Source organism: Amyelois transitella, chromosome 19, assembly GCF_032362555.1.
Source record: "Amyelois transitella isolate CPQ chromosome 19, ilAmyTran1.1, whole genome shotgun sequence".
NCBI lineage: Eukaryota > Metazoa > Arthropoda > Insecta > Lepidoptera > Pyralidae > Amyelois > Amyelois transitella.
Genome location: NC_083522.1, coordinates 9,535,563 through 9,563,339, shown reverse-complemented (window position 1 = coordinate 9,563,339; position 27,777 = coordinate 9,535,563). Strand labels below are relative to the sequence as shown.

The 27,777-nt window shown below is 37.2% G+C and overlaps 4 protein-coding genes across 4 annotated transcripts in view; 2 read left to right on the top strand and 2 right to left on the bottom strand.

The window, feature by feature from the left end:
* Positions 1-236: 236 nt before the first annotated feature.
* LOC106136462 (uncharacterized) lies at positions 237-2,688 on the bottom strand. The gene is made up of 3 exons (XM_060949711.1): positions 1,877-2,688; positions 1,374-1,604; positions 237-471 (listed from the first exon to the last, which is right to left on the bottom strand). Exons 1-3 carry the CDS (start codon positions 2,642-2,644, stop codon positions 286-288), a joined length of 1,185 nt encoding a protein of 394 aa, XP_060805694.1. The 5' UTR covers positions 2,645-2,688; the 3' UTR covers positions 237-285.
* Positions 2,689-3,935: 1,247 nt separating this feature from the next.
* Positions 3,936-6,854, bottom strand: LOC106136438 (uncharacterized). Its single transcript, XM_013336988.2, has 3 exons — positions 6,042-6,854; positions 5,460-5,690; positions 3,936-4,244 (listed from the first exon to the last, which is right to left on the bottom strand). Exons 1-3 carry the CDS (start codon positions 6,795-6,797, stop codon positions 4,059-4,061), a joined length of 1,173 nt encoding a protein of 390 aa, XP_013192442.2. The 5' UTR covers positions 6,798-6,854; the 3' UTR covers positions 3,936-4,058.
* Positions 6,855-12,352: 5,498 nt separating this feature from the next.
* LOC106136447 (uncharacterized) lies at positions 12,353-15,296 on the top strand. The gene is made up of 3 exons (XM_013336996.2): positions 12,353-13,160; positions 14,157-14,387; positions 14,816-15,296. The coding sequence occupies exons 1-3, from the start codon at positions 12,402-12,404 to the stop codon at positions 14,999-15,001; spliced, it is 1,176 nt and encodes a 391-aa protein (XP_013192450.1). The 5' UTR covers positions 12,353-12,401; the 3' UTR covers positions 15,002-15,296.
* A 387-nt stretch (positions 15,297-15,683) lies between these two features.
* The window catches only part of LOC106136446 (nose resistant to fluoxetine protein 6), a 15,746-nt gene continuing 3,652 nt past the window's right edge, over positions 15,684-27,777 (top strand). Inside the window, exons 1-9 of the mRNA XM_060949692.1 lie at positions 15,684-16,605; positions 17,674-17,810; positions 21,064-21,192; positions 23,261-23,477; positions 23,949-24,057; positions 24,675-24,762; positions 25,306-25,472; positions 26,304-26,489; positions 27,068-27,238. Coding sequence (XP_060805675.1) covers positions 16,545-16,605; positions 17,674-17,810; positions 21,064-21,192; positions 23,261-23,477; positions 23,949-24,057; positions 24,675-24,762; positions 25,306-25,472; positions 26,304-26,489; positions 27,068-27,238 — 1,265 coding nt within the window. The 5' untranslated portion in view covers positions 15,684-16,544. The remainder of the gene's footprint in view (positions 16,606-17,673; positions 17,811-21,063; positions 21,193-23,260; positions 23,478-23,948; positions 24,058-24,674; positions 24,763-25,305; positions 25,473-26,303; positions 26,490-27,067; positions 27,239-27,777) is intronic.

Here is a 27,777-nt window from a genome sequence, read left to right as displayed (position 1 = left end):
AAGTACAAAATTTTGTCAAAATCCATCCAGGAATTGGAATACATACAAGGCCACGTTCAGCTGTATGGCTTGATGGAATTGAGATTCAAATAGTGACAGCGCTTGCTTGCCTATCGCCTACAAGAAGAATCCCAAGTTTATAAGCCTTTCCCATAATCGCCTTTTACAACATCCTCGGAAAAGGGAGTTGTTCTATTCTTAAGTAACAGGAGCTATACGGCAAAATAAAAAAATAATAATAAATAAACAATCACTTTACTAAACTTAACAAAATCAACAAAAACATCAGAGTATGGCCCATTTGATGTAATCGTCTACGACGCCGTTCAGCCTCTCAGGGTAGTGGCGGCTGGTCTTGGTGTTGGCTATGCTGCTCCAGACGTCGTCAGCGTTGATGTCCGGGGCGTCTTCCGACTCCACGGTGATCACGGGAAGAAGGAACACGGCGCAAATGAGGCCGAATGGGAGCGCCTGTAAGGAGAGTTAATACATTTTATTGCGCTTTGTGGAGTCAAAAGCTTCCTCCGAAACAGCGGGACTATTTCTATCCCGGAAGTAAAATGGTAAGAGGGCTAATTAAATTTTGGATAATTTTAAAATTGACGTTGTTGAAGAAAATGCTGCAATGCAGTTTGTTACCGCTTCTTCTGCACTGACGCCTTGGAAGCGGCAGTAAACTTAGTTTTAAGTAATTTATTTGACGTCAACCAATGTTGTGAAACCAAACGTTTCGACAATTATTAAGCGATATGTAGTATCCTATAATAATAAATAAAAATTTTGAATTTGAATTTTGGGTCAACCGCCACAAAGGGGAGATCTTCCGCCACGAACCGCGGTCCGACGATGTTGTATCGAAGGTTGTATATGCTCCAATGTGTGAAATCTTTGCTTGCGCGATTTGGACTCATCGCTGTTATTGGCTGATAGCGTCACGTGATTGGCTATTGTGACTTGTGGCGTAGAGATGTCGCCACAAGAGTTAAGATAAAACACTCCAATGGACGCAAATAAGGAAGAAGCCATAGGAATCGACTCGCCTTGTATTTTATCTCGCATGAAAAAAAATACTACTGCAACTCTTGTGGATGGTGTAGAAGGTGACATAAGAACTTTTATCCTTTCAAGGCATATTTAATTAATTGCCTACCAACTTTGTGAAACTTTGACAAGTTTTGAAGCTAAAGGATGGGAATGGAAGTTACTTCATCCAGTCATGCTTCAGACCCTCACTTTAAAGACAGACAGTATTTGCCAATGGCCCTCAAACTTAGTTAAAAACTGGCGAAATTTCATTTTGAATTTTCTTCACTAGAAATATATTTTTTAGGCAATGTACCTAGATAACGATATTACCCACAAACAAAACTTACTTCTTGCAGTTCATAATCAAAGTCTTCTCTGGGGTAGACCTTTTGAGGGTCCAATTGCAGCTTCAGTAAGGCTTTGCTCAAACTGTCGTAGTAGTGGTCCACCAGGCGGGTGTAGTGGCGCGCTCGGAATTGGGAGTCGGATCCGCTGAATATGAAGTACAGGAGATCCGCGATACCGCAGCCCGCTTGGATGGTCTGGTAGTCCAGGGGAATCAGGTCCACTGAGCCGTCCTTAAATGAGTGGAAAAAATAGTGGATTAGTAAATAAGGTGATGATCCTATTATCATCGCATTATGATACTTATCGAAAACCTTTTTAAATTTTCAAGCTTAATATCAAAGCAGACATACTAATTCCTGAAATCTTCATAGTCACAAAACTAAATCGGGGAAGCGCGTCTGTAATATAATCCGTGTATTATCCTAAATGAACTTCGAAAATAAAGTGTTTCAAACTTACTCTAACCTACCTTCCAGGAGTTGATTCAGATTTTTTTACCTACCTTATTCACTCGATGCATTATATTGCTCGGCCTATAATCACCATGAATAATTACGGGTCGACGATTTACTTTTGTGTATCTATTAAATATATTTCCCTTCAGTGAGAGCTCCCTATCAAAATATTTTTGCAATCTCTCCTTATTTTCCTTTCTTGTGGCTGACAAAGCTGTTTTTACAAAATTTTGAAAATTCCCACTCATTGTGTCATATGCTGGTTCAATTTGTTTGTTTAGTTTCTCTAGTAGTTTATGATATTCCTCTGGGTTTTTATCTTCATAAGCCATTGCAAGTGCGTGAAATCTAGCGAGGGTCTCCACAGCTTTAGAAGCGTAAGGCCAATCGACAGATTTAAGTCTGTCATACACAACGTATCCCTGAGCAGCTAAATTCTCCAAAACGATAGTTTCTTCGTAAATATTCGGGTTGTAACCGTAGAATTTAGGAAAAACATATCTTTCCGTTTCTGGAATATTGCATTTTCTTTCGATTACTTTGAAGACTTCAGCTAAATCTCTGTATACGAATCTTTCTGTATCGAAAATTGATGAAGGCACAAGAGTCCGGCTTTTTTCACATAGATTAGCAACTTTAGCGAAGAGTTTCAAGTCTTTCCGGTTTGGTGCTAAGATTGTTGTGTTAAACAGGACTGATGTATAATTAGCACCGCCACTGGAAATTGGTTCGACTTTGATGTTTGCATCTTTATAGTTTTGTTCCTTAGCTATATGTTCAAGCAACCCGCGTAACATATATTCGTGATCTGGCATAGTTAACTCTTGTAGGAATATCTTCTGATTGAAGTGCGTAGTAGTGGTGGCTCGTATAAATACCAATAACAAATCCGTATGCACACATCACACGTATCATACAATCTGTAGTTGGTGCTATTTACTGAAATGATTGTGAATTTTATGTAATTATACATCTCCGTTGTATGACGATGTAGTTTTAGTAAATTATTTTTTAATATGTACCTAAGTAGTTTTCTGGTATTACGAGTACTATTTATTCTTACAATAGAGCTATTAAGCTGTGTACTCATGATTATATACTCGTTGTATTTCGGTGTTATTCAGTTTGACTATGATTTGATTCCCCACATACCCCGGGCTCCTCTAGAGTGGTGAGGATGCAATCGGTACTAAAGCCAGGAGGAAGAATAAAGTTAAACTCACATGATTTTTTTTGGGATATAGGTCGCCGTTTTCGTGATAGAGGGTAGGTATGACTACCGCTCCGGATAGTATCTGGTTAAAAGCATATCCACAGTCGTCCAATGCGCAGACGCAGCTAGTGTGATCAGTATGTTTGAGCCGGGTACGATTTGGGGTAGAATGGAATATTTGACAGATTTATATTCCTTAAAACATTTACTTGGTAATATGCAAAAATTTGATTCGCGTGATCAAATAATAGGTTAACTACCAAAAGTAAGTTTGCCGTGTGGTTCCCGGCACCAATAGAAAAATATTACTCCATTTCTTTCCCATGGATATCGTAAAAAGGGGTTATGGGACATACATACAAATAGTCACGTCTATATCCCTTGCGGGGTAGGGCGCAAACAGTCATCTAGGCCACGTTCAGCTTTTTGACTTGATGATAGAATTGAGATTAAAATAGTGACAGGTTGCTAGCCCATCGTTTAAAAGAAGAATCCCAAATGTATAAGCATATCCCAGCCAGCAATCTGTCTATTTGAATCTCAATTCTATTATTAAGCCAAACAGCTGTCATTTTAGTCTTTGCGAGACTGGAATTAAGATTCAAATAGTGATATTTTGCTAGCCCATCATAGAAGCAAGCATCATACATTCCAAGAAGAATTTCATGTATATTAGCCTATCCCTTTGTCTACGCTTTTACATCAACGGAAAGATCAGGAATCGTACTATTTCAAAGTGCCGGTAACCACATGGCACATTGTAAAAATCCATCTTAAAGGTTTATAACCTCTGAGATGGCCTGTCCCTATTCCCCGCCATGTAGTGAAATGAATATTATACTTTCTTGACGATGGAACTTTTAAAATCTATATGAAATATACTACTTAGTAACAACAGTCATAAAAAAATTATTTATTATACAGTTGCATTAACAAAATTTACATTAACAAAATTTCTATTTGATTACTACATAGAAAACATAGCTATCGTAATTTCCTGTAAATTTAATTACCACTTAAAGTATCCCAAACGCTATATAATCATCGATTACATCATTAAGTCTCTGCGGTAGTAGCTTTCCTGCCTTCATCTGGAACATGTCCAGGGAGGCGTCATGATCACCTAAGTTGGGAGCATCCTCGCTTTCCACCGTCACCACGGGGAGGCCAAAGACAGCGCACATCAGCCCATATGGTAGCCTCTGAAATAATAAATATACCTATAAGTATATACGGTACAAATTATACAGATTGAGTTAGCCTCGAAAAAAGTTCGAGACTTGTGTGAGATCTTAACAATGGTATATTTTATAACAAATACTTGTATTATTAGAATAAGTGAAAGCAGAGAGTGCAGTGAGTACGTTAGTTTATTTTATTTAGATAAAATCTTAGATACACATAAGACATGACAGAGCAGATGACAGAAGAGAATAAGTAGTTCTTATTTTTAATCTACTTGACACAATATACAATGGCCAGGGTGTTCGTTATTGATATTGAAACCATGAAGGTTTAACATATATGGGTAGATTGAATTGTATATTATTATGTCTAAATCCCTTTGCGGGATAGGCAGAGTCAACAGTCTTGAAAAGGCTGTAAGGCCACGTTCAGCAGTTTGGCTTAATGATAAAATTGAGATTTAAATACTGACAAATTACTGGCCTAAAAGTAGAATCAGAAGTTAGAAGCATAGGCTTACTAGAGATAGCCCTAGTCGCCTTTTACGACATCCATATATAGATAAATATATTTTTAAATAGATTAACATCTAATAACCAGGACAATCAGATAAAGTTCTTTTCTAATCACAAACAAGCGCACTATCGCTGGGCCACCGAAATTTGTAATTGTTAATTCATAATTTTATGTTATGCTTATGGGTTATTTTGCAATATAGCTATTTTATTTTAAAAGGAAGACCATAAACTACATTTAACATACATACATATTATCACGTCTTTATCCCTTGCGGGGTAGACAGAGCCAACAGTCTTGAGCGGACTGATGGGCCACGTTCAGCTGTTTGGCTTAATGATAGAATTGAGATTCAAATAGTAACGGGTTGCTAGCCCATCGCCTAAAAGATGAATCCCAAGTTTATAAGCCTATCCCTTAGTCGTCTTTTACGAAATCCATGGGAACGAGATGGAGTGGTCCTATTCTTTTTTTTATTGGTTCCGGGAACCACACGGCACAACTACATTTAAATTTGTGAAAAATAAAATTAACTTGCCAAAGAGACCTGAGCTAAGGGTCAAGAATAAATCTTCTAAATATATAAGAGAGGACTGATTGAAATATCAAAACAGTATAAACAGCTGGCAATAGTTTGATATTTGGTATCTGACTTTCTTATGTGGTTTCAGGAGTTGACTAAGCGGGTTTACCAAGAAAGAAGGAAGATTGATTACCTCTTGCAGTTCTAAGTCAAAATCTTCCCTAGAGTAGACTTTATCAGGGTTGAGACCATATGCCCTCAGCATGCGACTGAGCGTGGCGTAATAAAGGTCTATAAGATTGTTGTAGTACTTTTTACGGAAGGCACCGTCTGTGGCCAAGTAGATGAAGTAGAGTAGATCCAGGATTCCAGAAGCTGGGCGCATGGTCTGAAGATCCACAGGGATCATATCTAAGCTGCCGTCCTGTAATAAATGTGTCATAGTTTATCATGATCAAAAGGGACATCGTGGGATTTTCTCCAGAGAGGTGAGGATGTAACCGGGACTAAGCCAGGAGGAAGAGATGATATGCATCAGCATATAATATTCATCCAATAAAACCACAGGATAGCTTGGACACGAATGCTCTGTATTTTTATGATGCGCGCGCATGGATACCGCACCACAGATAAACAAGAATGTAATAAGAAGGAGTTTGTATAACATCTCAAACTACTTTGAACAAATATATCAGGTTGTCAATGACCTTTTAGTTTAATTATGGGGGCCAAGTCATGGCCAACAGCTACTATATTATATTTTTAAGTTACTAACCTCATTATTTCGATGCATCAGATTGCTAGGTCTGTAGTCCATATGTGCCAATACTGGCCTCAGACCAGTTTTAAACATATTGGTGAAATCAATATTCTCTTCTTTAGAAAAATAGGCTTCGAATCTCTCCATCTTATCTTCATAAATTGCTGACTTTGCAATTGGTAGAACAGTGAGGAAAGTTTTATTAAACATATCTGTTACTCCCTCTGATAATGTTGATAATAAATTACAGTATTTTTGGAAGCTCTCTGGATATTCTTCTTTAAAACACATTGAGAGAGCGTGTAGTTTTCCTAACACTTCAACAGCTTTAGAAGCATACGGCCAATCAACTGTTTGGAATCTGTCATGGAGAGAGAATCCCTTAGTCGATAGATCTTCCAAAACTGCAGTCTCTTGGTAAGCGTTTGAATTAAAACCGTAGAATTTGCAGAAAATCAGTTTGTCCTCATCTTTTATGTGATGTTTGTTCTGAATCTTCTCATAAACTTTCAATATCTCTGTGTACGCGACGCGTTCAACATCAAACAATGTAGGTGATATATCTTCGCGCATTTTTTCACTTATATTGGCGACTTTGCCGAACAGTTTCAAATCATCTTTTCCCGCCGCTGAAATTGTTCCTGTGTACAGAACTGAAGTATAATTCGCTCCACCCGTGGATATTGGTTTAATTTGTAGTTTATAATCAATATAATTATTTTCTTTAGCGATTTCGTCTAACACATCGCGGAATATCTTTTCCGTGTCCATCGTAAGGTCGTTGACTACATGAATCACGTTATGATGGCTATCGACTGATTGTGTCAAATATTCGGTTGGGTTTTATATGAAAACAAATTGCGCAATATTGATATCCCGGGTAACGTTATATTGTGAAATTTAATTGTTACAATTCTTTTATTATTTTCTTCTTATGTACATATGACCACGTATATTCCTTATGGGGTAGACAGACTCAACAGTCTTGAAAAGATTGAAACACCACGTTAGCTGTATGGCTTACTGATGGAATTGAAGATCAAATAGTATTTTGTTCTTCCTGGTTAATTATCTCCGTTTGGGTTCTCCCTAGGGAGAATGCTGGAGATCCAGGTGTGGATCAGTTGGATAAGAATTCTCTTCTGATCTCGGCAACTTAATCAAAAAAGTCAAACTCAACTTCGACCATCGTTGTTGCATTGGGTAAAAGTGCTAATTACCTTAGTCGTCTCTTAACTTGGTTCAAAATTGTGTCGTACATTGCATTTATATTAAAAAATAAATTTAGTACATGGTGCAATAAAAGTAAGGTTATAAATAATTGTAATTAAGGTAAATCAAATAAAAAAAACTTGTCTCCTTGTACACTTTTATCTTTTAGAATTATTTTAATTAAATTGAAAAAAATATTTGTATTAATGCTTTCTTCTCTTCTTCTTCTCAGCATATTTTTGTCCACTGCTGAACGTATGCCTCTTCAATGGATTTCCACTTTGATCTTAATGCGGCGATCTTGGTCCAGGTCGGCCCTGCCGTCTTTTTGATATCGTCCGACCATCTGGCAGCTGGTTTACCCACACTTCTTTTTCCTGTACGGGGTCGCCAGAATAGAACCTTTTTACTCCATCTGTCATCTTCTCTGCGGCAGATATGTCCCGCCCATTGCCACTTCAGACGCGCTATTCGCACACTTATATCAGTGACTTTTGTGCGCTGGCGTATAATGTCGTTTCTGATCTTGTCCCGCAGAGAGACTCCAAGCATTGAGCGTTCCATGGCCCTCTGAGCCACTTTTAGGCGGTGAACGGTCCCGACAGTAAGAGTCCACGTCTCGCAACCGTAGGTCATAACTGGGAGAACACATTGGTCATATACTCGAGTCTTCAAACTTTGCTATTATATATAATGCTATTATATAATAATCAAACGTTATAGACATTGGTAGGTTTGAAATTGGTAGACAATTTAGTTTTGGATGTAGATTTCACATTAATAAAGTCACAATACTTATTCTTCAAATTAAATGTATTTATTTTACAAAAGTAACGTACTTTATTGACAAAAAACTAAAACTATAGGCCGAACTAAAACATTACTATTTAATAATAAAAACAATATTCTAAATTAAAGACTAAAAAGATAATTCCAATCCAAGTATCCTAAAGTTTTGCAGTTAGCTCTTGATGAAATGAGAGACATTGCTATTGCTTTTCTTAAGATATTTCCGTGGCCTACATGTTGACTTCAAATTTTTCTTATCATTAAAAATAAATAAATAAAAAATTAATAAAATATGTTAATGTTACACCACATCAAATTCACCTGTAACAATATGTTTGTGGTATGCACTATGACGGCGGCTGTTGGTGGTGTAAGTAGAGAATAAGAGATGGGCAAATATCCGGGCATTTAGGGCAAATTGAGAAATTTCCCAATAGATGCCCGTATATTTCTTCCCTTTATACGCCCAAAGATTTATGTGGGCACTGGCTGTGCCCGCGACTTCGTCCGCGTGGAATAGTTATTTTGGGCATCATTGAAGCCCTCAAGAATAATGAATAAATTCCCCCGATTTTTTTTTCACATTTTCCATTATTTCTTTGCTCATTATAGTTGTAGCGTGATGTTATATAGCCTAAAGTCTTCCTCAATAAATGGTCTATTCAATGCAAAAAGAATTTTTCAATTCGAACCAGTAGTTCTTGAGATTAGCGCGTTCAAACAAACAAACAAACTCTTCAGCTTTATAATATTATAGTATAGACTTTTTTTTCATAGTATTATTTATTTAATACTTTACTAGCTATTGCCCGCGACTCCGTTCGCTGTTCACTGAAAAAGCTGACTCTTGTATTGCCCCTTAGAGGGGTGGGGATGTCTTTTTGTATACCAACAAGTCTGAAAACAGCATTTTAATCGAAGCAATAGTTTTCGCGTTTTGCGAGTACAACAATATAGACAGACAACGTTGATTGTATCGCTGAGATAGCCCAGAGGTAAAGAAGGTCTTTGGACTTAGAATTTTACTTGGAAGTCCATAGATAAAGTGACCCCAGGGGGGCAATCGCGGTATTTTACAAAGGTTTAACGTCAATAAAAAAAAACATAAGGTATTTTTTTAGGATAAAACCGCTGTCAAAAAATAGCGCGATGCCATTTCTTCGGTTAAACCAAATGTCAAACGTTAATCTAACGTTCCATGAACGTATCTTCCAAACCAAAGCTGAACCGTTTCCGTTCGACAATTAGCGCGATACGAAATATGCATAACGTAACGTATTTGTTTGTAGTTTTGTTTTGGTTAATACGATAAATTTACCGCGGTTGGCCCCCTGCTCTGTTGTGGTAAGGTAGCTGTAGATCCAGTAAATTAAGTACTGGTTCATATAGGAATTTATGAAATACTAGCGACCCGCCCCGGCTTCGCACGGGTTCAAAATTCGGAAAAAATTATACATAAAAACCTTCATCTTGAATCACTCTAGCTGTTACAAAAAACCGCATCAAAATCCGTTGCGTAATTTTAAAGATTTAAGCATACAGACAAACAGACTAAAATAGCGACTTTGTTTTATACTATGTAGTGAAAACACATTCGAACTTCGGTCACGTGATGACGCCATCACAAACTGATTTATTGTATGTCCGTTACAAACTGTTAGTCTCTCTCTTGACAATGACATTGACACTCATAGATAATTAATCATATGACACAAGTACCATTGCACTGACAATATAAAGTGCACCCTGCACATCTGCAGCGGCTGAAAGGTCATTAAGTATACAGGGATTTATACATAGTACATACATACACACACACACACACACATGGTCACGTCTATATCTCTTGTGGGCTAGACAGAGCCAACAGTCTTGAAAAGACCGAATGGCCACGTTCAGCTATTAGGCTTAATGATAGAATTGAAATTCAAATAGTGATAGGTTGTTAGCCCATCGCCTAAAAAAGAATCCCAAGTTTATAAGTATAGTACATACATACATATAATCACGTCTATATCCCTTGCGGGGTAGACAGAGCCAATAGTTTTGAGCGGACTGATAGGCCACGTTCAGCTATTTGGATTTAAGATAGAATTGAGATTCGAATAGTGACAGGTTGCTAGCCCATCGCCTAAAAAAAGAATCTCAAGTTTGTAAGCCTATCCCTTAGTCGCCTTTTACGACATCCATGGGAAAGAGATGAAGTGGTCATATTGTTTTTTGTATTGGTGCCGGAAACCACACGGCACCTATTTATACATAGTGCTAAAAGAAATACATAGTTTGATATCAGGCATAGCAACAAAGATAACATTTCATATAATTGGAAAATATTGCACAATAATAAAGAGCCTTGTAGTTCCCGGTACCAATTAAAAAAAAAAGAATACGGTCACTCCATCTCGTTCCCGTGGATGTTGTAAAAGGCGACTGAGGGATGGGCTTACAAACTTGGGATTCTTCTTTTAGGCGACGGGCTAGCAACCTGTCATTAAGCCAAATAGCTCAATGTGGTATATCAGTCTTTTCAAGACTGTTGGCTCTATCTACCCCGCAAGGGATATAGACGTGATTATATGTATGTATGTATGAAGATCGGCTGTCCGATGAGGATAAAATGGATACAAAAGTTATTGCCAATTTCGGATGATGAGTTTTCTTACCATAATTACATATGTACATACATACATATAGTTACATCTATATCCCTTACGGAGTAGACGGAGCCAATAGTCCCGAAAAGACTGAATGGCCACGTTCAGCTGCTGGGCTCATCTCAATTCCATCATTTAGGAATTGAGATCCAAATAGTGACAGGTTGTTGCCCATCGCCTAAAAAAAGGATCGCAATTTTATAAGCCTATCCCTTAGTCACCTTTTACGACATTCATGGGAAAAAGATGGAGTGGTCTTAATCTTTTTTGTATTGGTGCCGGGAACCACACGGCACACTTACCATAATTCTACAACCCAAGCCAGTACTGTCGGCAAGGAACTAGTAGCATCAATTTCCCGTCAAAAGAGGAATTTGTTAATGTAGCTGACGTCATGTACGGCACAAGCAATGATTAGATTTACAGTTCAATAATCAGATTTTATATGTTACTAGCTGTCCCGGCAAACGTTGTTATGCCATATACATAAATAATTTTTAAGTAATTTCTAGGTCAAAAAAAAATGTCATGTGTGGACAACCCTTATCAATAAGAGGTATGAAAAATAGATGTTAGCCGATTCTCAGACCTACTGAATATGCATGCAAAATTTGGTTAAAATCGGTAAAGCCGTTTCGGGGGAGTATGGAGACAAACATTGTGACACGAGAATTTTATCTATATGATATTATATACTAGCTGTGTCCGCGACTTCGTCCGCGTGGAATAGTTATTTTGGGCAACATTGAAGCCCTCAAGGATGAATAAATTTCCCCGATTTTTTTTTCACATTTTCCATTATTTCTTTGCTCATTATAGTTGCAGCGTGAAGTAATATAGCCTAAAGCCTTCCTCGATAAATGGTCTATTCAACACAAAAATAATTTTTCAATTTACCAGTAGTTCCTGAGATTAGCGCGTTCAAAACAAACTCATACAGCTTTATAACATTTGTATAGACTAAAAATTCTTATAATTTATAAGGAATCAGAGAGCATCTGTGGTCGAATCGGTAAAGTGGGTTAAAATGCGTGTGGCGCAAAAAGGCATAGGTTCAAATCCCACCCCGACAATGTACCAATGACTATTATCAAAGGTATGTACGTTAGTTTGAAAACTAACCAATGCTCTAACGGTGAGAGAAAAATTACACCTATCATACTCCTTAACGCTCTCATTTCCACCGCGTTTATTCTACTTTCGTGCTTTTCTGCCACACCCAACTTTTACTCCCATACATTAGTGTTGGAATCAACACGCCCCTATGCACCGCCAAGCGAGCCTAGCCTATTTGGACAACTTCTGACTTCTCATAAAGGCATGCAATGCTCCATTCTCTATGTTGCCTGCATTAATTCTTCTTTCAATATCACTAACACACAAAAGTTGGTTTTTTGTAGAACAAGAGTCCACGTAATCAAGATTCACCCATAAGTGACCGGCGGGCTTGTCGTTGTTGTTTTTATTATTGGTTTAATTTAATTGTGCAGAACCATTTTGGACTATTAACGCGATTTCTCTGAAGACGGTAAGTGTGCCATCCAGGTCACACATACCATTCATAACTTAGGTTTAGTGTTTAAGATCAGAAATACAGATGATTAAAGCATACATATAAAATAATTTAGATAAGAAATTGGTAAATTATCTACGTATAAAAACCACGATCAATTTATTCGTCTTTATCAGTATCACGCGACTCATTAAACAATTCGCAGTCATGGACACAACAGAAAAGACATTCCGCGATTTGTTGGAGAAAGTTGCAAAAGAGCAAAATTATAAAGAGTATTGGCTAAGAGTTACGCCCGTATCAACTGGTGGAGCTAATTTTTCATCAACGTTGTATAAAGGCACTATTTCAGCACCAAAGAGAGATACTTTGAAGGTGTTTGGTAAAGTTGTGATAGTAAGTGCCAAGCTCCGTGAAGAAATGGGAGGCTCAGCCTTCGACGTCGAACGCATTGCATATACGGAACTACTGAAAATTTACGAACAGATTGAATTGAAACATAACATACCAGATGAAGACAGACTGGTATTTTGCAAATACTACGGCTGCAATGCAAATGAATTTGAAGAAACAATAATTTTGGAAGATTTAACAGCTAAGGGATTCACTCTACATGACAGAATGAAATCGGTAGATTGGCCTTATGCTTCTAAGGCTATAGAAGTGTTAGCGAAATTTCATGCTCTCTCTATGTGTTATGCAGAAGAATATCCAGACAATTTTGAAAGGCACAGTAAAGAGCTTTCTTCTATATTAGGTAAAATATCAGATGTATATAACAAAGGTCTGCGGGCAACATTACCGCTTAGCACATCAGTTATAAAGGAAGAGAACAAAGCTAGATTCGAAGCGTTCTTTGCTAATGAAGATAAAGTCAATTTTGAACAAATGTTTACGCCTGTCCGAAAATCTGTGATTATGCACGGGGATTACAGGCCTAGTAATTTGATGCATCGAAATAATAAGGTAAACTATTTAAAAACAGTGTTATCATACGTAGATTGAACGTGTCTTTAGATTTTAGATACTTTATCACATTTATTGATAAATACTGTATGTAGGTACTTGTTATTGTTTTAATATAAATTACATAGATAAAGATAGCGCATAATGCTGAGTCAGAACAGAAGTGACGTTACTGATTTTTAGAAATATATTAAGCTAGAGTCATTTCTATAAAGGCTATAAAGATATATCTAGTCTCTACCTAGTAAATCGAAAAAGACGTGTGTACAGTAAACCTTCTAAGTATTATACGAATATGGTCGTGTTACGAAGTTTGAAATAGAAAAAAAATCTGTTTCGCTAATTAACGTGACTTAATCATTCCAAGATTATTATCCAAAATGTAATGGAGGAAGCAACTTCATCGAATCGGTAAGGAACCCGGTTAAAATTCGTCGTGCGCAGGAGGGCACAGGTTCAAATCCCACCTCGGCCATGTACCAATGACTATTTTCGAAATTATGTAGTTTGAATATCAACCAATGCTCTTACGGTGAGGGAAAACATCGTGAGAAACCCTGCACATTCAGGCAACTGGATATAATCCAATCGGGTGACGGGTGTCGCTTCGTGTAAAAACCTGACTCACCTAATACAGGATCCATGGTCAAAGGCGTACCCCAGGCTCCTCTCCAGAGAGGTGAGAATGCAAAAATACAAATCTTTTCTCTTTATTAATAGTGTCAATTGTTTTGGCCGTGTGGCTCCCGGCACCAATACAAAAAAGAATAGGACCACTCCAAATCTTTCCCATGGATGTCGTAAAAGGCGACTAAGGGATAGGCTTACAAACTTGGGATTCTTTTTTAAGCGATGGGCTAGCAACCTGTCGCTAGTTGAATCTCAATTCTATCGTTAAGCCAAATGTGGCCATTCAGTCTTTTCAAGACTGTTGGCTCTGTCTACCCCGCAAGGGATATAGACGTGACCATATGTATGTATGTCAATTGGTTTCAGGATGGCAGCGTGGACGTGATCGCCTTGGATCTGCAGACCCTTCAGCCATGTTCAGGAGTTATAGACCTACTCTACTTCATCTTCATGGCCACGGATCAGGAATTCCGTAAACAGTACTACACTAAGCTCGTGGACCATTATTACGCCACGCTCAGTCGCATGCTGAGGGCATATGGTCTCAACCCTGATAAAGTCTATTCGAGGGGAGATTTTGACTTCGAGCTTAAGGAGGTAATAGCAATTATCATATTGTCAGGTTGGCTGGAACACTTCCTTACTTACTTATTAATACTCATACATCAGATCAATTTGCATGCCAAAGATTCTTTGTCTTTTAATTTTACACTGAATATAATACGTACATAAACTGAAAATACCTTTTATACATTATCAATTATATGTAGATATATGTTGTTTATGAATATATTATTAATGTTTGTTTATAGAAAAAAAAAATATTATTTTAATGCATTTTCAATCTTCCATCAAATTCAATCTTCCTCGATAAATAGTCTGCGCAAAAAGAATTTTTAAATTCAAACCTGAAAGTTCCTAAAATTAGCGCGTTCAAACAAACAAACTCTTCAGCTTTATAATATTAGTAAGTATGGATATGCTGAATTCAATGTCATGACATAACCTCCCTTTCATATTTACAGAGATTGCACTTCGGCCTGGTTATTGCCACCTTCGGCTTGCCCATAGTGACTGTTGAAAGCGAAGACGCTCCAAATTTCGCAGAAGAAGGTGCTTCCATGGACAGCTTTATGGTGAAGACCGGGAAGAACCTCCCGGCGAGAATCAATGGAGTTGTGGATGACTTTATAGCTTGGGGACTGCTTTAAAATGTTCCCCGTTTAATGTCGTGTAGTTAGTTTTGTGGTGTATTAACTAAGAATCTACTCGTATACTAATATTAAAAAGCTGAAGAGTTTGTTTGTTTTAACGCGCTAATCTCAGGAACTACTGGTTCGAATTGAAAAATTCTTTTTGGATTGAATAGACCATTTATCGAGGAAGGCTTTAGGCTATATAACATCACGCTGCAACTATAAGGAGCAAAGAAATAATGGAAAATGTGAAATAAAAACGGGCAAAATTATTCCTTATATATATGTATATCCTTGAGGGCTTCAATGATGCCCGAAATAACTATTCTACGCGGACGAATTCGCGGACACAGCTAGTATATTTAGATTAGGATTGGGATGACGGTTTCAACTGTCTAATACAATATTTAATAAAAAATGTTTATCAGCGCACAGTTCAAAAAATCATGTATTTTAGTTGCCTCTATAACAATTGTTATTATATTATTAACATTATGAATAAATACAGAAAATAAAAAAATAATTTAATTATAAAAGTGATCGTCATACGATAAACGTGTATTTTTTGATATTTATTTTCAATTCCACCATTTTAGTATTTTCAGTCTTTCCAAGACTGTTGGCTCTGACTACCCCGCAAGGGATATAGACGTGAACAAAAGTATTTATTGTTGCTAGTAACGAAATTTACACAAAAAACAGAGACGCGGGCCGCGAACTTGTGAAATAAGCAGTAGAATAACAGTTTTATTTTCACTTTTCAATTGTCAGTTTCCAAAAAAAAAGTGACAACGTTTCATGATTATTTACAAGTAGGAAACATTGTAACTTACTTAACATATATCAAAAAACACGGCGTCTTATGTTCTTCATATGCGTTAAGAGGGTATACCGGTATAGTCGAGACGTAAACAGCAACGGTAATCGAATGGTTTATTTATTTATTCTTTACTAGCTATTGCCCGCGACGTCGTCCGTGTAAATTTCGAATTTTTACGCGTAAACTTATTTGCAGGCAAACTCATGCCAGTTCATTCAAATGACGATTACTTTTTTTTTGTGAACCGATTTTGATGAAACAAACATTAAATGTTTTTTCATTTAAAACAAAGCAATTGCTTAAAGTTTGAAGTAAATCGGTTCAGTACTTTCGGAGATAATCGTGATAATACATATAGACAGACGACAAGAAATTAAAAAAATATATTTTTGCCTTCTATTATTCATTCTAAGTGTCCCTCTATCCATTTCAGTCAAAAATACTAAATGTACAGACAAAATATTCTTACTGTTTTATTATATGTATAGATTGCAAAAATTACAATTTGTAAAGTACAAAAGATGGACTTAATGCTAATAGCATTATCATATTTTTTATTATATGATTGATGCTTACGAATCAAAAAAGAAATCGTTTTGAGTCTCGGCTGCTAGATTTGTATACAGATGTCACAAGACTTACGCATAACGTACATATATTTGGCATGTCCTCTTAATACATGTTTGGGTATAGTAAGTTTTAAAAAGCAGGTAGTCATTGTTTCACTAGACATTGACGATGTTGTTGAAAATTTTCCTATTTATTCTCCTCAAACAGTGCGTGGCTATAGATTTGACTGGTAAGATTTTAATTAATTCAAGATCTGAAAATCATCTGGTTTATTGATTAAAGAAGTTCCATGTAACGCAAGTAATCACAGATTTCTCAGTTATTTCCTTTTCCGACTGGTAAAATGACAGGTCAAAAGTACCCTTACCGACGATCTTGCAATATGTAGTAGTAATGTACAAGTAAGTGGTAATAATGTATATATGTGGAAGAAACGAAAAATTTACATAATATAATATTAATTGCTAAAATATGATATAAGTGCCGTGTGGTTCCCGGCACTAATGTAAAAAAGAATAGGACCACTCTATATGCCCTGCGAGGTAGACAGAGCCAATAGTTTTGAAAATATTGAAAGGCCACGTTCACCTGTATGACTCCTAGCTTCTATCCTTTAGTCAAGACGGGAGCCGCTTCGTGTAAAACCTGACTCACTGAATCCAGGATCCATGGTCAAGAGCTTACCCCGGGCTCCTCTCCAAAGTGGTGAGGATTCAACCGGGACTAAAGCCGGGAATAATGTGTGGTTACCGGCAACACTACTACTTTACTAGAATATGACCACTCTTGCTCTTGGGATCTTAATCTTGAACTCATTTCTCTCCCATGGAGTCTTTTTATAGGCTAGCAACCTGGCACTATTTGAATCTCAATTCTATCATTAAGCCAAATAGCTGAATGTGGCCATTCAGTCGTTTCAAGACTGTTTGGCTCTGTCTACCCCACAAGAGATATAGACGTGACCATCGCCTACCGCTTTGGTTCCGGGAGCGTAGGCTAAGGTAATTAAGATTGGGTGTACTTAATATTACTGTAGCGGGAGCGATGATTCGGCTCGACCGCCATCAAAGGGAAGATCTTCCGCCAGGCTAGGTGTTATGCCTGGGGAACCGCGGCTCCGACAATGTTGTGTCGGAGGTTGTATATATAGCTCCAATCCGTGAAATCTTTGCTTGCGCGATTTAGGTTTTTCCCTGCTTTTGACTGATAGCGTCGCGTGATTTTATTATTTTATTTTTGTAACTCGTGGCGTATAGATTTCGCCCACATTATTAAACTGTTGGCCCGTTTATTTCAGATGAGGAACACGACAGGCTTCCCCAACTCTTCTCTTTGGATAACTACGACCGTTGTCTCCGGCACAATGGCACGTACTGCATGCTCAGACTCGACCTCTTCGCCGAGGAGGGCAATGAACTCATGCATCTCATACGGGTAGGCAGAAATTTCTATTTTTACATTTACTTTCTTTGCGAACTTAATCAGGTTAAGTTTTGTTATTCTTCTTAAATTTATGAGCCGTTTGTACCGTGTGGTTCCCGGCACCAATACATAAAAGAATAGGACCACTCCATCTATTTCCTATGGATGTCGTAAAAGGCGACTAAGGGATAGGCTTACAAACTTGGGATTCTTTTTAGGCGATGGGCGAGCAACCTGTCACTATTTGAATCTCAATTCTATCATTAAGCCAAATAGCTGAACGTGGCCATTCAGTCTTTTTAAGCCTGTTCTGTCTACCCCGTAAGGGATATAGACGTGACCATATGTATGTATGTATGTAATTTAAGAGTTAACTCTTATCAGTGGAGTTAAGTGGAGCTCTTATCGATATTATGGCGTAAATATGGTAACTTTTCACATAAAAAGTTCCGAATAGGCGGTAAAACATTCTATCTAGGCTCCAAATTGTGCCATGTGGTTTCCGGCATTTTGGAACAGGACCACTCCATCTCTTTCCCATGGATGTTGTAAAAGGTGACCGAGGGATAGGCTAATAAACTTGGGATTGTCTGAATCTGTGTCCCGAAAAACGTAGCCCTTCTTGGTCTTAGGTAATAAGTGAACAATGAACCTCTTTAAGTGAACAATGAAATTAAGTAATTAGTGTTAAAATGTCTTTTTTAAATTGTTTATTTACTAAGGTACTTAATTTTATGTGGCCTAAGTTGAGTGAGTAAAGGTGATAAGGTTAAATCTGTACTCAATATTTAAAAGGAAAAAATAATTAAGGATGAATGGATTTTTTTAAATTTTTTTATCTAATCATTATTACATTGACTGTCATTAGAACATAAGTATATAATTACGTCTTTATGAGGTAGATACAGCTCACAGTCACTGAAAGGCCACGTTCAGATAGACTTTATGATGGAGTCGAGTTACGGATAATCTCAGGTTGCTAGCCCATCGCATGAAAGGAGAATCACAAGTTGATTGACTTTTAGTTACTACTAGTTCTACATTCATTCATGTTTTTTAATGTAGACAATGTGCATTTGTTAATGATTTAGATTTAAGAGATCTATATTTGTATATTGACGTCCGATGAAAATGCTGCAGTGTAGTTTGTTCCGCCGCTTCTTCTACACATGCGCTTTGGTAGTAGTTATAATTAAATTTAAGTGATGTGACGTCAATCAGTGATACCTACCTTGTATCCAATTTTGAAAATAAATCTGTGGCGACATCTCTACGCCACTCGCCACAACATCGCGAAGAAATTGACGCGCTCAACCAATAGCAACGAAGAATCTCCGACTCAACATCGTCTGTCGCGCGGTTCCCCAGGCATAACACCTAGCATGGCGGAAGATCTTCCCTTTGGTGGCGGTCGAGCCGAATCATCGCTCCCGCTACAAATCTATTCTATTATATTCTTTATATTATGTCCAGAAAAGATGCTGGCAAACTTTATGCTTTATTACCCGACTGCGCGACGCAAATGAGAGTAATGTTTTTATGAGTTTATGTATTTATATGTATGTTTGTTCCTTTATGGCATTGTAGTATATAGATTGGTTAATTTTGATGATTTATACGTCAATCGATTAGTCTTGTAATTAGCGTGCCGTGTTGCTCCCGGTACCAATAGAAAAAGAATAGGACCACTCCATCCCCGTGGATGTGGATGAATAAGGGATACCTAATCTTTTAATTTGGAATTCTTTCTTTAGGCAAGTAACTAGCCACCTGTCACTATTAAGATCTCAATTCTATCATAAAGCCTAACAGCTGAACGTGGCTTATATGTATTTATCTATTGTCTATTCAAGACTGATGGCTCTATCTGTCCCGCAAGGGATATACCTACGTAATTATATGTATGTATCGATTAGTCTTAACCTTGCGAGTGTTACTAAGCACAATATTTGACTAAATCGGAGTCCCGTATAATTTTAATGGGTCCTGATTGTTGATACTTGGAACAAGGACAGTAGTTTTTTTTTCAGTTCTTAAAAAAAATAAACTGCTGGGCTTGTTTTTTTTTGTTTTTATGCAGTCGGGATTTTTTGTTATTTACAATACTCGTATTTTATCTCTGTTAGTGGATCAGAACGGTAGCTGTTATAAATTGAACTATCATGGCCTTAATGTCTTTTTAAGCCTTTTGGCTCTATATCAAATTTCTTTCAAGTTACGTGGGTACAAGATAATGTTACGAATAACTGAAAATTTATGTCAAAAAATATCAATTAAGGACGTCCAGGTAAAGGGTCAGGTCAAAGGTACCCGAAACCGCCGAGCTTGCATGCAGAGAGTTATGAATGTGGATGAAGCGAAGGAAGTATGCAGAGACCGTGGCAGGTGAAAAGAGGTAGTCTCTGCCTACCCCTCCGGGAAAGAGGCGTGATTTTATGTATGTATGTATGTTATGTCAAAAAATATCATTCAGTTATGGCGTGATTGGTGTGATAATACGATTTTCTAAATGCATGAATTTTAAAATAAAACGTAGGTATACAAGTTTCTCTGTTATCTCAATATACATTATACATACTCGTATGACTATTATTATACATGGATTAAAGAATATATTTTGGGTATAAGTAATAAGTTTGAGGTCAAACTCTAGTCATTTGCTATACGAATAATATACCTACATACAAACTATATGTATAATCACGTCTAATCTCTTCCCAGGTAGACAAAGTCTTGAAAGCACTGAAAGGCTAAGTTCAGCTGTATTGCTTAAAGATAGAATTGTGATTCAAATAGTGAAAGTTTGCGAGCCCATCGCTTACAAGAAGAATCCTAAGTTTATAAGCATTTCCTTGATTGATCTTTAGAATCTATAGGGGAAGAAGTACCTACTTAAGTGTACATTCTGTTTTTTCTGCTGTCATAACATGATTTATCGAAATATGGCCGTGGAAAATTTAATTTCAAATATTGTTTCTTGTTCATTAATTTTGATGGTCTGTGGCGCAGCGGTAGTACGTTTGTCTGTGACACCGGAGGTCCTGGGTTCGAATCCTGGCCAGGGCATGATGTGAAAAGAACTTTTTCTGATTGGTCTGGGTCTTAAAAGTATTAATCATATAATTTAGTATCTATCGTTGAGTTAGTATCTCGTAACACAAGTTTCGAACTTACTTTGAGGCTAACTTATCTGTGTAATTTGTCTCGTATATATTTATATTTAATTATATTAAACAGGTCAATTTATAATTGTATTCTTTTTCAGAATTACTCCCAAAATCATCACGTCAAGCATTTGAATTATACTTATTTGGAAAGAGGCGTCTGCGTCTCCACGACCTGCAAAGAGTTCATTGGAGATTCGGACCTGAACGACCCCACTCATCTGCACCAGGTGAATAAAAAAATAATATTTGTATCGGATTGATGAATACCGAAGATATGACGTAACATACAATACAGTTCAAATTATCTTTATAGCCCATATATAAATAAAAACATTAAAAACTACGGCCGAATTGAGAACCTCCTTCTTTATGAATTTGGTTAAAAAAGAGAAAATGCTTATGACGCTTACAAAAACGAGTTCTTTAAGATTCCTTCACAATGATCGAAATGATTATATTTAAAATATTAAATATTATAAATTAATATATACGGGACAAATTACACAGATTGAGTTAGCCTCGAAGTAAGTTTGAAACTTGTGTTACGAGATACTAACTCAACGATACTACCTTTATATTATAATAAATACTTATATAGATAAACATCCAAGACCCAGGCCAATCAGAAAAAGTTCTTTTCTCATCATGCCCTGGCCGAGATTCGAACCCGGGACCTCCGGTGTCACAGACAAGCGTACTACCGCTGCGCCACAGAGGCCGTCTAAATTAAATTTGAATTAAATTTTTTTTTCCCATAATCATTCATTTATTTTCTTCTCCACATAAACAATGTTAGTATAGTAAAGTAGTAGTATAGCATATACTACTTACTACTATACATATAATACTTAAAGTTAAGTAATTGTGGAGAACTGATGCCCAAAGTAGGTGTTCGGAGAATCTTTTTCGGGTCACCAGGTCTCTCCCATATAATAAAGGTTTAAGCGAGGGTTCCCCAAACTTTTTTGTGGCTTAGACCCCTTGCCATGTTTTTCCGTGTTGGGTAGACCACCTGATATTGATTTCCTGTATCCTAAAATTTACACAATTTTATAAAAATATATAATATTTTTTTTTTCATCATAGGTACTTTTATAAATAATGTATATGTTTTGATATTATAAGATAGTATGATGTAAGTAAATAGTTACTATCAGTGTATGTGATGAGATCCACTATGGTGGACCCTCATCTTCATTTCATGACGTCAGGGAAAATAAATGGGGGTCCCGTTTCTTTCCCTCACGTAGACCGCTTGCAGGTTCTCAGAGATCCCTAGAGTTTGATATAGACCACTTTGGGAATCACTGGTCTAAGCCATTGTCACATACAGTTTCGTACATTTAATTTATGAAAAATAAAGTGTAAAATATAGCGAACATACACATAAAAACTGCATAATAGATGCCAGCTTTACACCAACTCGTGCATTCACGGAAATTATTTGTTAATTTAAACATACGTATGTACCTACTGTACGAAAATAAAAATATTGTCAATTCTTTTTCGTACCGACATGGAACAAGTATAAGGTCAAAGACTGTCGTTGGTATACATACTTGTCTTTAGTTTAATATTTTTAAATGCGCATTTATTTATTTTTAAATGATTCAATTTAGAACAGACAATGAATAATTTGCCTTTGCTCAAGTTTTTCTGCGTTTATTAAAATAAAAATAAAATACGTTTTTTTTTACATACATTACACATATTTTTTTTTCTGAATAGGCTTATAAACTAGGGATTCTTCTTTGAGGCGATGGGCTAGCAACTTTTGACGTGGTTTATCCTTTCGAGACTGATGGCTCTGTCTACCCCGCAAGGGATATAGACTATATGCACATGTACATGCCGTGTGGATCCGGGCTGTAATAAAAAAAAGAATAGGACCACTCCACTTATTTCCCTAGGATGTTGTAAAAGGCGACTAAGAGATACTTATATGTATACTTGCGATTCCTCTTTTAGGCGATGGGCTAACAACCTGTCACTATATGAATCTCAATTCTTTTATTCTGCCAATCAGCTGAGCGTGGCCTTTCAATCAGACGTGACGTGATTATATGTTTACTAGAGGCCGCCCGCGACTTCGTCCGCATGGAAACCCTATCAATCCCGCGGGAACTCTGGGATAAAAAGTAGCCAATGTGTTATTCTGGGTCTTCAGCTACCTACATACCAAATTTCATGGTAATCGGTTCAGTAGTTTTTGCGTGAAAGAGTAACAAACATCCATACAAACTTTCGCCTTTATAATAGTAGTAGGATTGTTTATGTTTATTTTTTTCTGTAAAGGTATTGCAAAGCTGTGGTAATCACAGCGTATGGAGAGAGTACGGGTTATACGCCAACGTTGCAGTTGTTAATTGTGACAAGAAATCGGAGACATCTAACATCGATGCGTATGATTGGGCTGTTCTTTTGGTACTTATTGCAATATTAGTTTTGAATATTATTGCGACGTGCTACGACTTGTTGGTTGAAGACGATGAGAGGACGCGATTTGGGAAAGGTATGTTGGGTTTGAATTTTTTGGAATGGTCTGTTTATGAGGCATATTGAAATTGATATCTAAGGTCTCACTATTCCTATCTTCTAAGCTTGAACAATGTACCTACATAACTCATGTCTTCTAAGCATGTAAGGATTTATTAGCTTCTAAAAAAAAGTTGAAATGTAAATTATTTTTGTTCATAGAAAATAAAAACAAAATATTTATAAAAAAAAATATACATAAATTTAAAAAATTAAAAATTATTTTATTATTAAAACTAATTAACTTTTGAATTTGTAAACGTGATCTTTTTTAAAATTGGATGTACAATAATTAAATGTTTTTGTCGTACCTATAATGTTGATAAACAGCTGAACGTGGCCTATTAGTCTTTACAAGACTGTTGGCTCTGTCTACCCCGCAAGGGATATAGACGTGATTATATGTATGTATGTATAATGTTGATAATTAATTTCTTGCATGTTTTAGGTAAAAAAATGTTGATGTGTTTCTCTATGATCGGCAACTTCAGATACCTGGTGTCCAAACCTGCAGACGATCCGAAACTAAATTCTTTAAAAGGAATTAACGCGTTAAGGTACCTCTAAAAATGACTCATCTATAGGTATACTAATATTATAAAGTTGAAGAGTTTGTTTGTTTGTTTGAGCGCGCTAATCTCAGGAACTACTGGTTCGAATTGAAAAATTCATTTTGTGTTGAATAGACCATTTATCGAGGAAGGCTTTAGGCTATATAACATCACGCTGCAACTATAAGTAGCGAAGATATAATGGATAATGTGAAAAAAAAAACGGGGTAAATTATTCATCCTTGAGGGCTTCAGTGATGCCCAAAATAACTATTCCACGCCGACGAAGTCGCGGGCACAGCTAGTAATTACATAATCGAATAACTTTTCCATTCACGCAAAAATGTTTAATTCATTTTGCTCCCGTTAATTATAATTTTTATTTTATTTAATTTTTTTAATAAAATTATGAACATACATATACGTAAAAATCACGTCTCATTCCCGGAGGGGTAGGCAGAGACTACATCATTCCACTTGCCACGATCTCTACGTACTTCCTATGGGTACTCTTGACCTGACCCTTTAAAAATTATATACATACAAAATTTTAACAATAAACTTAACAAAATTTTTTTTTATTAACTTACAATAAATTTAACAAAAATTATTATTTATTTCAGGAATAGCGGGTCAATCCCAGTGATAATAGGTCATGCAACATTGGTTCTGCTTGGTGGTTTTATTGATAATCCACATGACGTGGAAAAGGTAATGAGAAACATCTACATATACTCCATACATACCTACCTATAATCACGTTTATATCTCTTGCGGGGTAGACAGAGCCAGCAGTGTTAAAAGACAAAGGGCGTCATAGAAAAAAAATGGCGTCGCGCATGCCATGTTACGGGGCTGGATCGTTATCATATAAATCGGGAAAAACTTTAACAATGATAAATGATGACTTCTATCTGTTAATGGGTTTATGAAAATACATACATACATAGGTATGGTCACGTCTATATCCCTTGCGGGGTAGACAGAGCCAACAGTCTTAAAGAGACTGAATGGCCACGGTCAGCTATTTGGCTTTATGATAGAATTGAGATTCAAATAACGACAAGTTGCTAGCTCATCGCCTAAAATAGAATCCCAAGTTTGTAAGCCTATCCCTTAGTCGCCTTTTACGATATCCATGAGAAAGAGATGCAGTGGTCCCATTCTTTTTTGTATTGGTGCCGGGAACCACACGGCACGGTATGAAAACACCTCTAAGTAGATCTTAAAGTTGATAAGAAGATACTGTTTCAGGCCTTCAAATCCGTATACTATGAGATAACATTCAACGGGACTTATGTCGTACAAATCTTCTTCGTCATAGCCAGCTTCCTTCTCGTCTACAACCTGGAGATCTCCTCGGAAACCCACAGGATCACGTGGGGCACCATACCGAAGATATTGCTGTTCAGGTTTTGGAGGTAAGGCAAGTTTGAAGTCATACATACATACATACATAAAATCACGCCTCTTTCCCGGAGCGGTCGGCAGAGACTACCTCTTTCCACTTGCCACGATCTCTGCATACTTCCTTCGCTTCATCCACATTCATAACTCTCTTCATGCAAGCTCGGCGGTTTCGGGTACTTTTGACCAGGACGTCCTTAATTTGATCAAGATACGTTCGTCTAGGTCTTCCCACTCCGACCGTTCCCTCCACACTCTCCTTGTATATCTGCTTAGTCAACCTGCTTTCATTCATCCTCTCCACATGACCGAACCATCTTAACATACCCTTTTCTATTCCTGTAACTACATCATAATTTGAAGTCATTAGTGAGAATAAACTGTTCTTAATCATGATGACTATTCGTTTAACCAGGTTCTCTAGATAAGAGGTCACGAAGGTCTACATTATCAAGAAGATCTATGTACATTATCAATTCCTGGATCATGGGTAATGTTAGACTGTAAACTAACTGGGATAAAATAGAGAGGATTGTCATAATGTACATACATATAATCACGTCCATATCCCTTGCGGGGTAGACAGAGCCAACAGACTGACAGGCCACGTTCAGCTGTTTGGCTTAATGATAGAATTGAGATTCAAATAGTGAAGGGTTGCTAGCCCATCGCCTAAGAGAAGAATCCCAAGTTTATAAGCCCATCCCTTAGTCGCCTTTTACGACATCCAATGGGAACGAGATGGAGTGATCCTATTCCTTTTTTTTATTGGTGCCGGGAACCACACGACACTGTGTGTGTGTAGCTTAAAGGCTTAATAATCAAATTTTTGATAAACATTCCAGGTTGACGCCTCCGCTAGCTATCCTGATGGCGTTCTCGGCCACGTGGCTACGGCACCTGGGCTCAGGCCCGCTGTGGGGTCGCAATGTGGTCAGCGTGGTCCAGCAATGTCGCAAGTACTGGTGGACTCATCTGCTGTACATCAACAACTATGTGCCTGACAACGCGTTCTGTGCTAAACATACTTGGTAACTCCTGATTGAAATGAAAATGAAATGAAAAAAAGATTTATTTTTCCACACCATACCAATATACAAAATTAAATTTATATTGGGAGGTGGACTGGAGCCTAAACTAGATTATATAGATACATACTTACATATAATCACGTCTATATCCCTAGCGGGGCAGACGTCTGACGGCCACCAGTCTGAATAATAGAATTAAGATTCAAATAGTGACAGGTTGCTAACCCATCGCAGAATTTTTAATTTTTTAGCCCATCCCTTGGTCGCCTTTTACGGCATCTATGGGAACGAGGTGGAGTGGTTCTATTTTAATTTTTTATTGGTGCCGGGGACCACACGGCATCAATAAATTGAGCAATATTCAGGCTGGTTTAATTATAATATGATAGAAGGAGAAATTGACAGGTCAAGAGAACTCCAATCTGACCAAGTACCAGCTGAGCGTGGCCTATCAGTCTTTTCAAGACTGGTGGCTCTGTCTACCCCGCTAGGGATATAGACGTGATCATATGTACGTATGTATGTACATATAAGTGACCAAGATAAATGACTTCTTAAGTACCGCTCTCGTTCCTCAGGCATTTGGCAGCGGACACTCAGCTGTTCGTCCTGGCGCTGGTGGTCTACGTGACGACCAAGGACCGCGGTCGGAATCTGGTTCTAGCGGTGTTGCTGGTCCTGGGCATCATACTGCCAGCCCTCCATGTGTGGCTCTACAACTTGGACCTGATGTTCTTCTTTTCACCTGAGTAAGTATTTGTAGTAATCTGCACTAATATTATAAAGCTGAAGAGTTTGTTTGTTTGAACGCGCTAATTTTAGGAACTACTGGTTCGAATAGAAAAATTATTTTTGTGTTAAATAGAGCATTTATCGAGGAAGGCTTTAGGCTATATAACATCACGTTGCAACTATTAGGAGCGAAGTAATAATGGAAAATGTGAAAAAAAACGGGGTAAATTATTCATCCTTAAGGGCTTCAATGATGCCCATGATAACTATTCCACGCGGACAAAGTCGCAGGCACAGCTAGTGTAAATTAAAATTATATGAAGTACTAGCTGTGCCCGCGACTTCGTCCGCGTGGAAAAGTTATTTTGGGCATCATTGAAACATTCAAGAATGAATCACTTTCCCCGTTCTTTTTTTCACATTTTCCATTATTTCTTGGCACTTAATAGTTGCAGCGTGATGTTATATAATCTAAAGCCTTCCTCGATAAACGGTCTATTCAACGAAAAAATATTTTTTCAATTCAAACAAACAAACACTATTCAGCTTTATAATA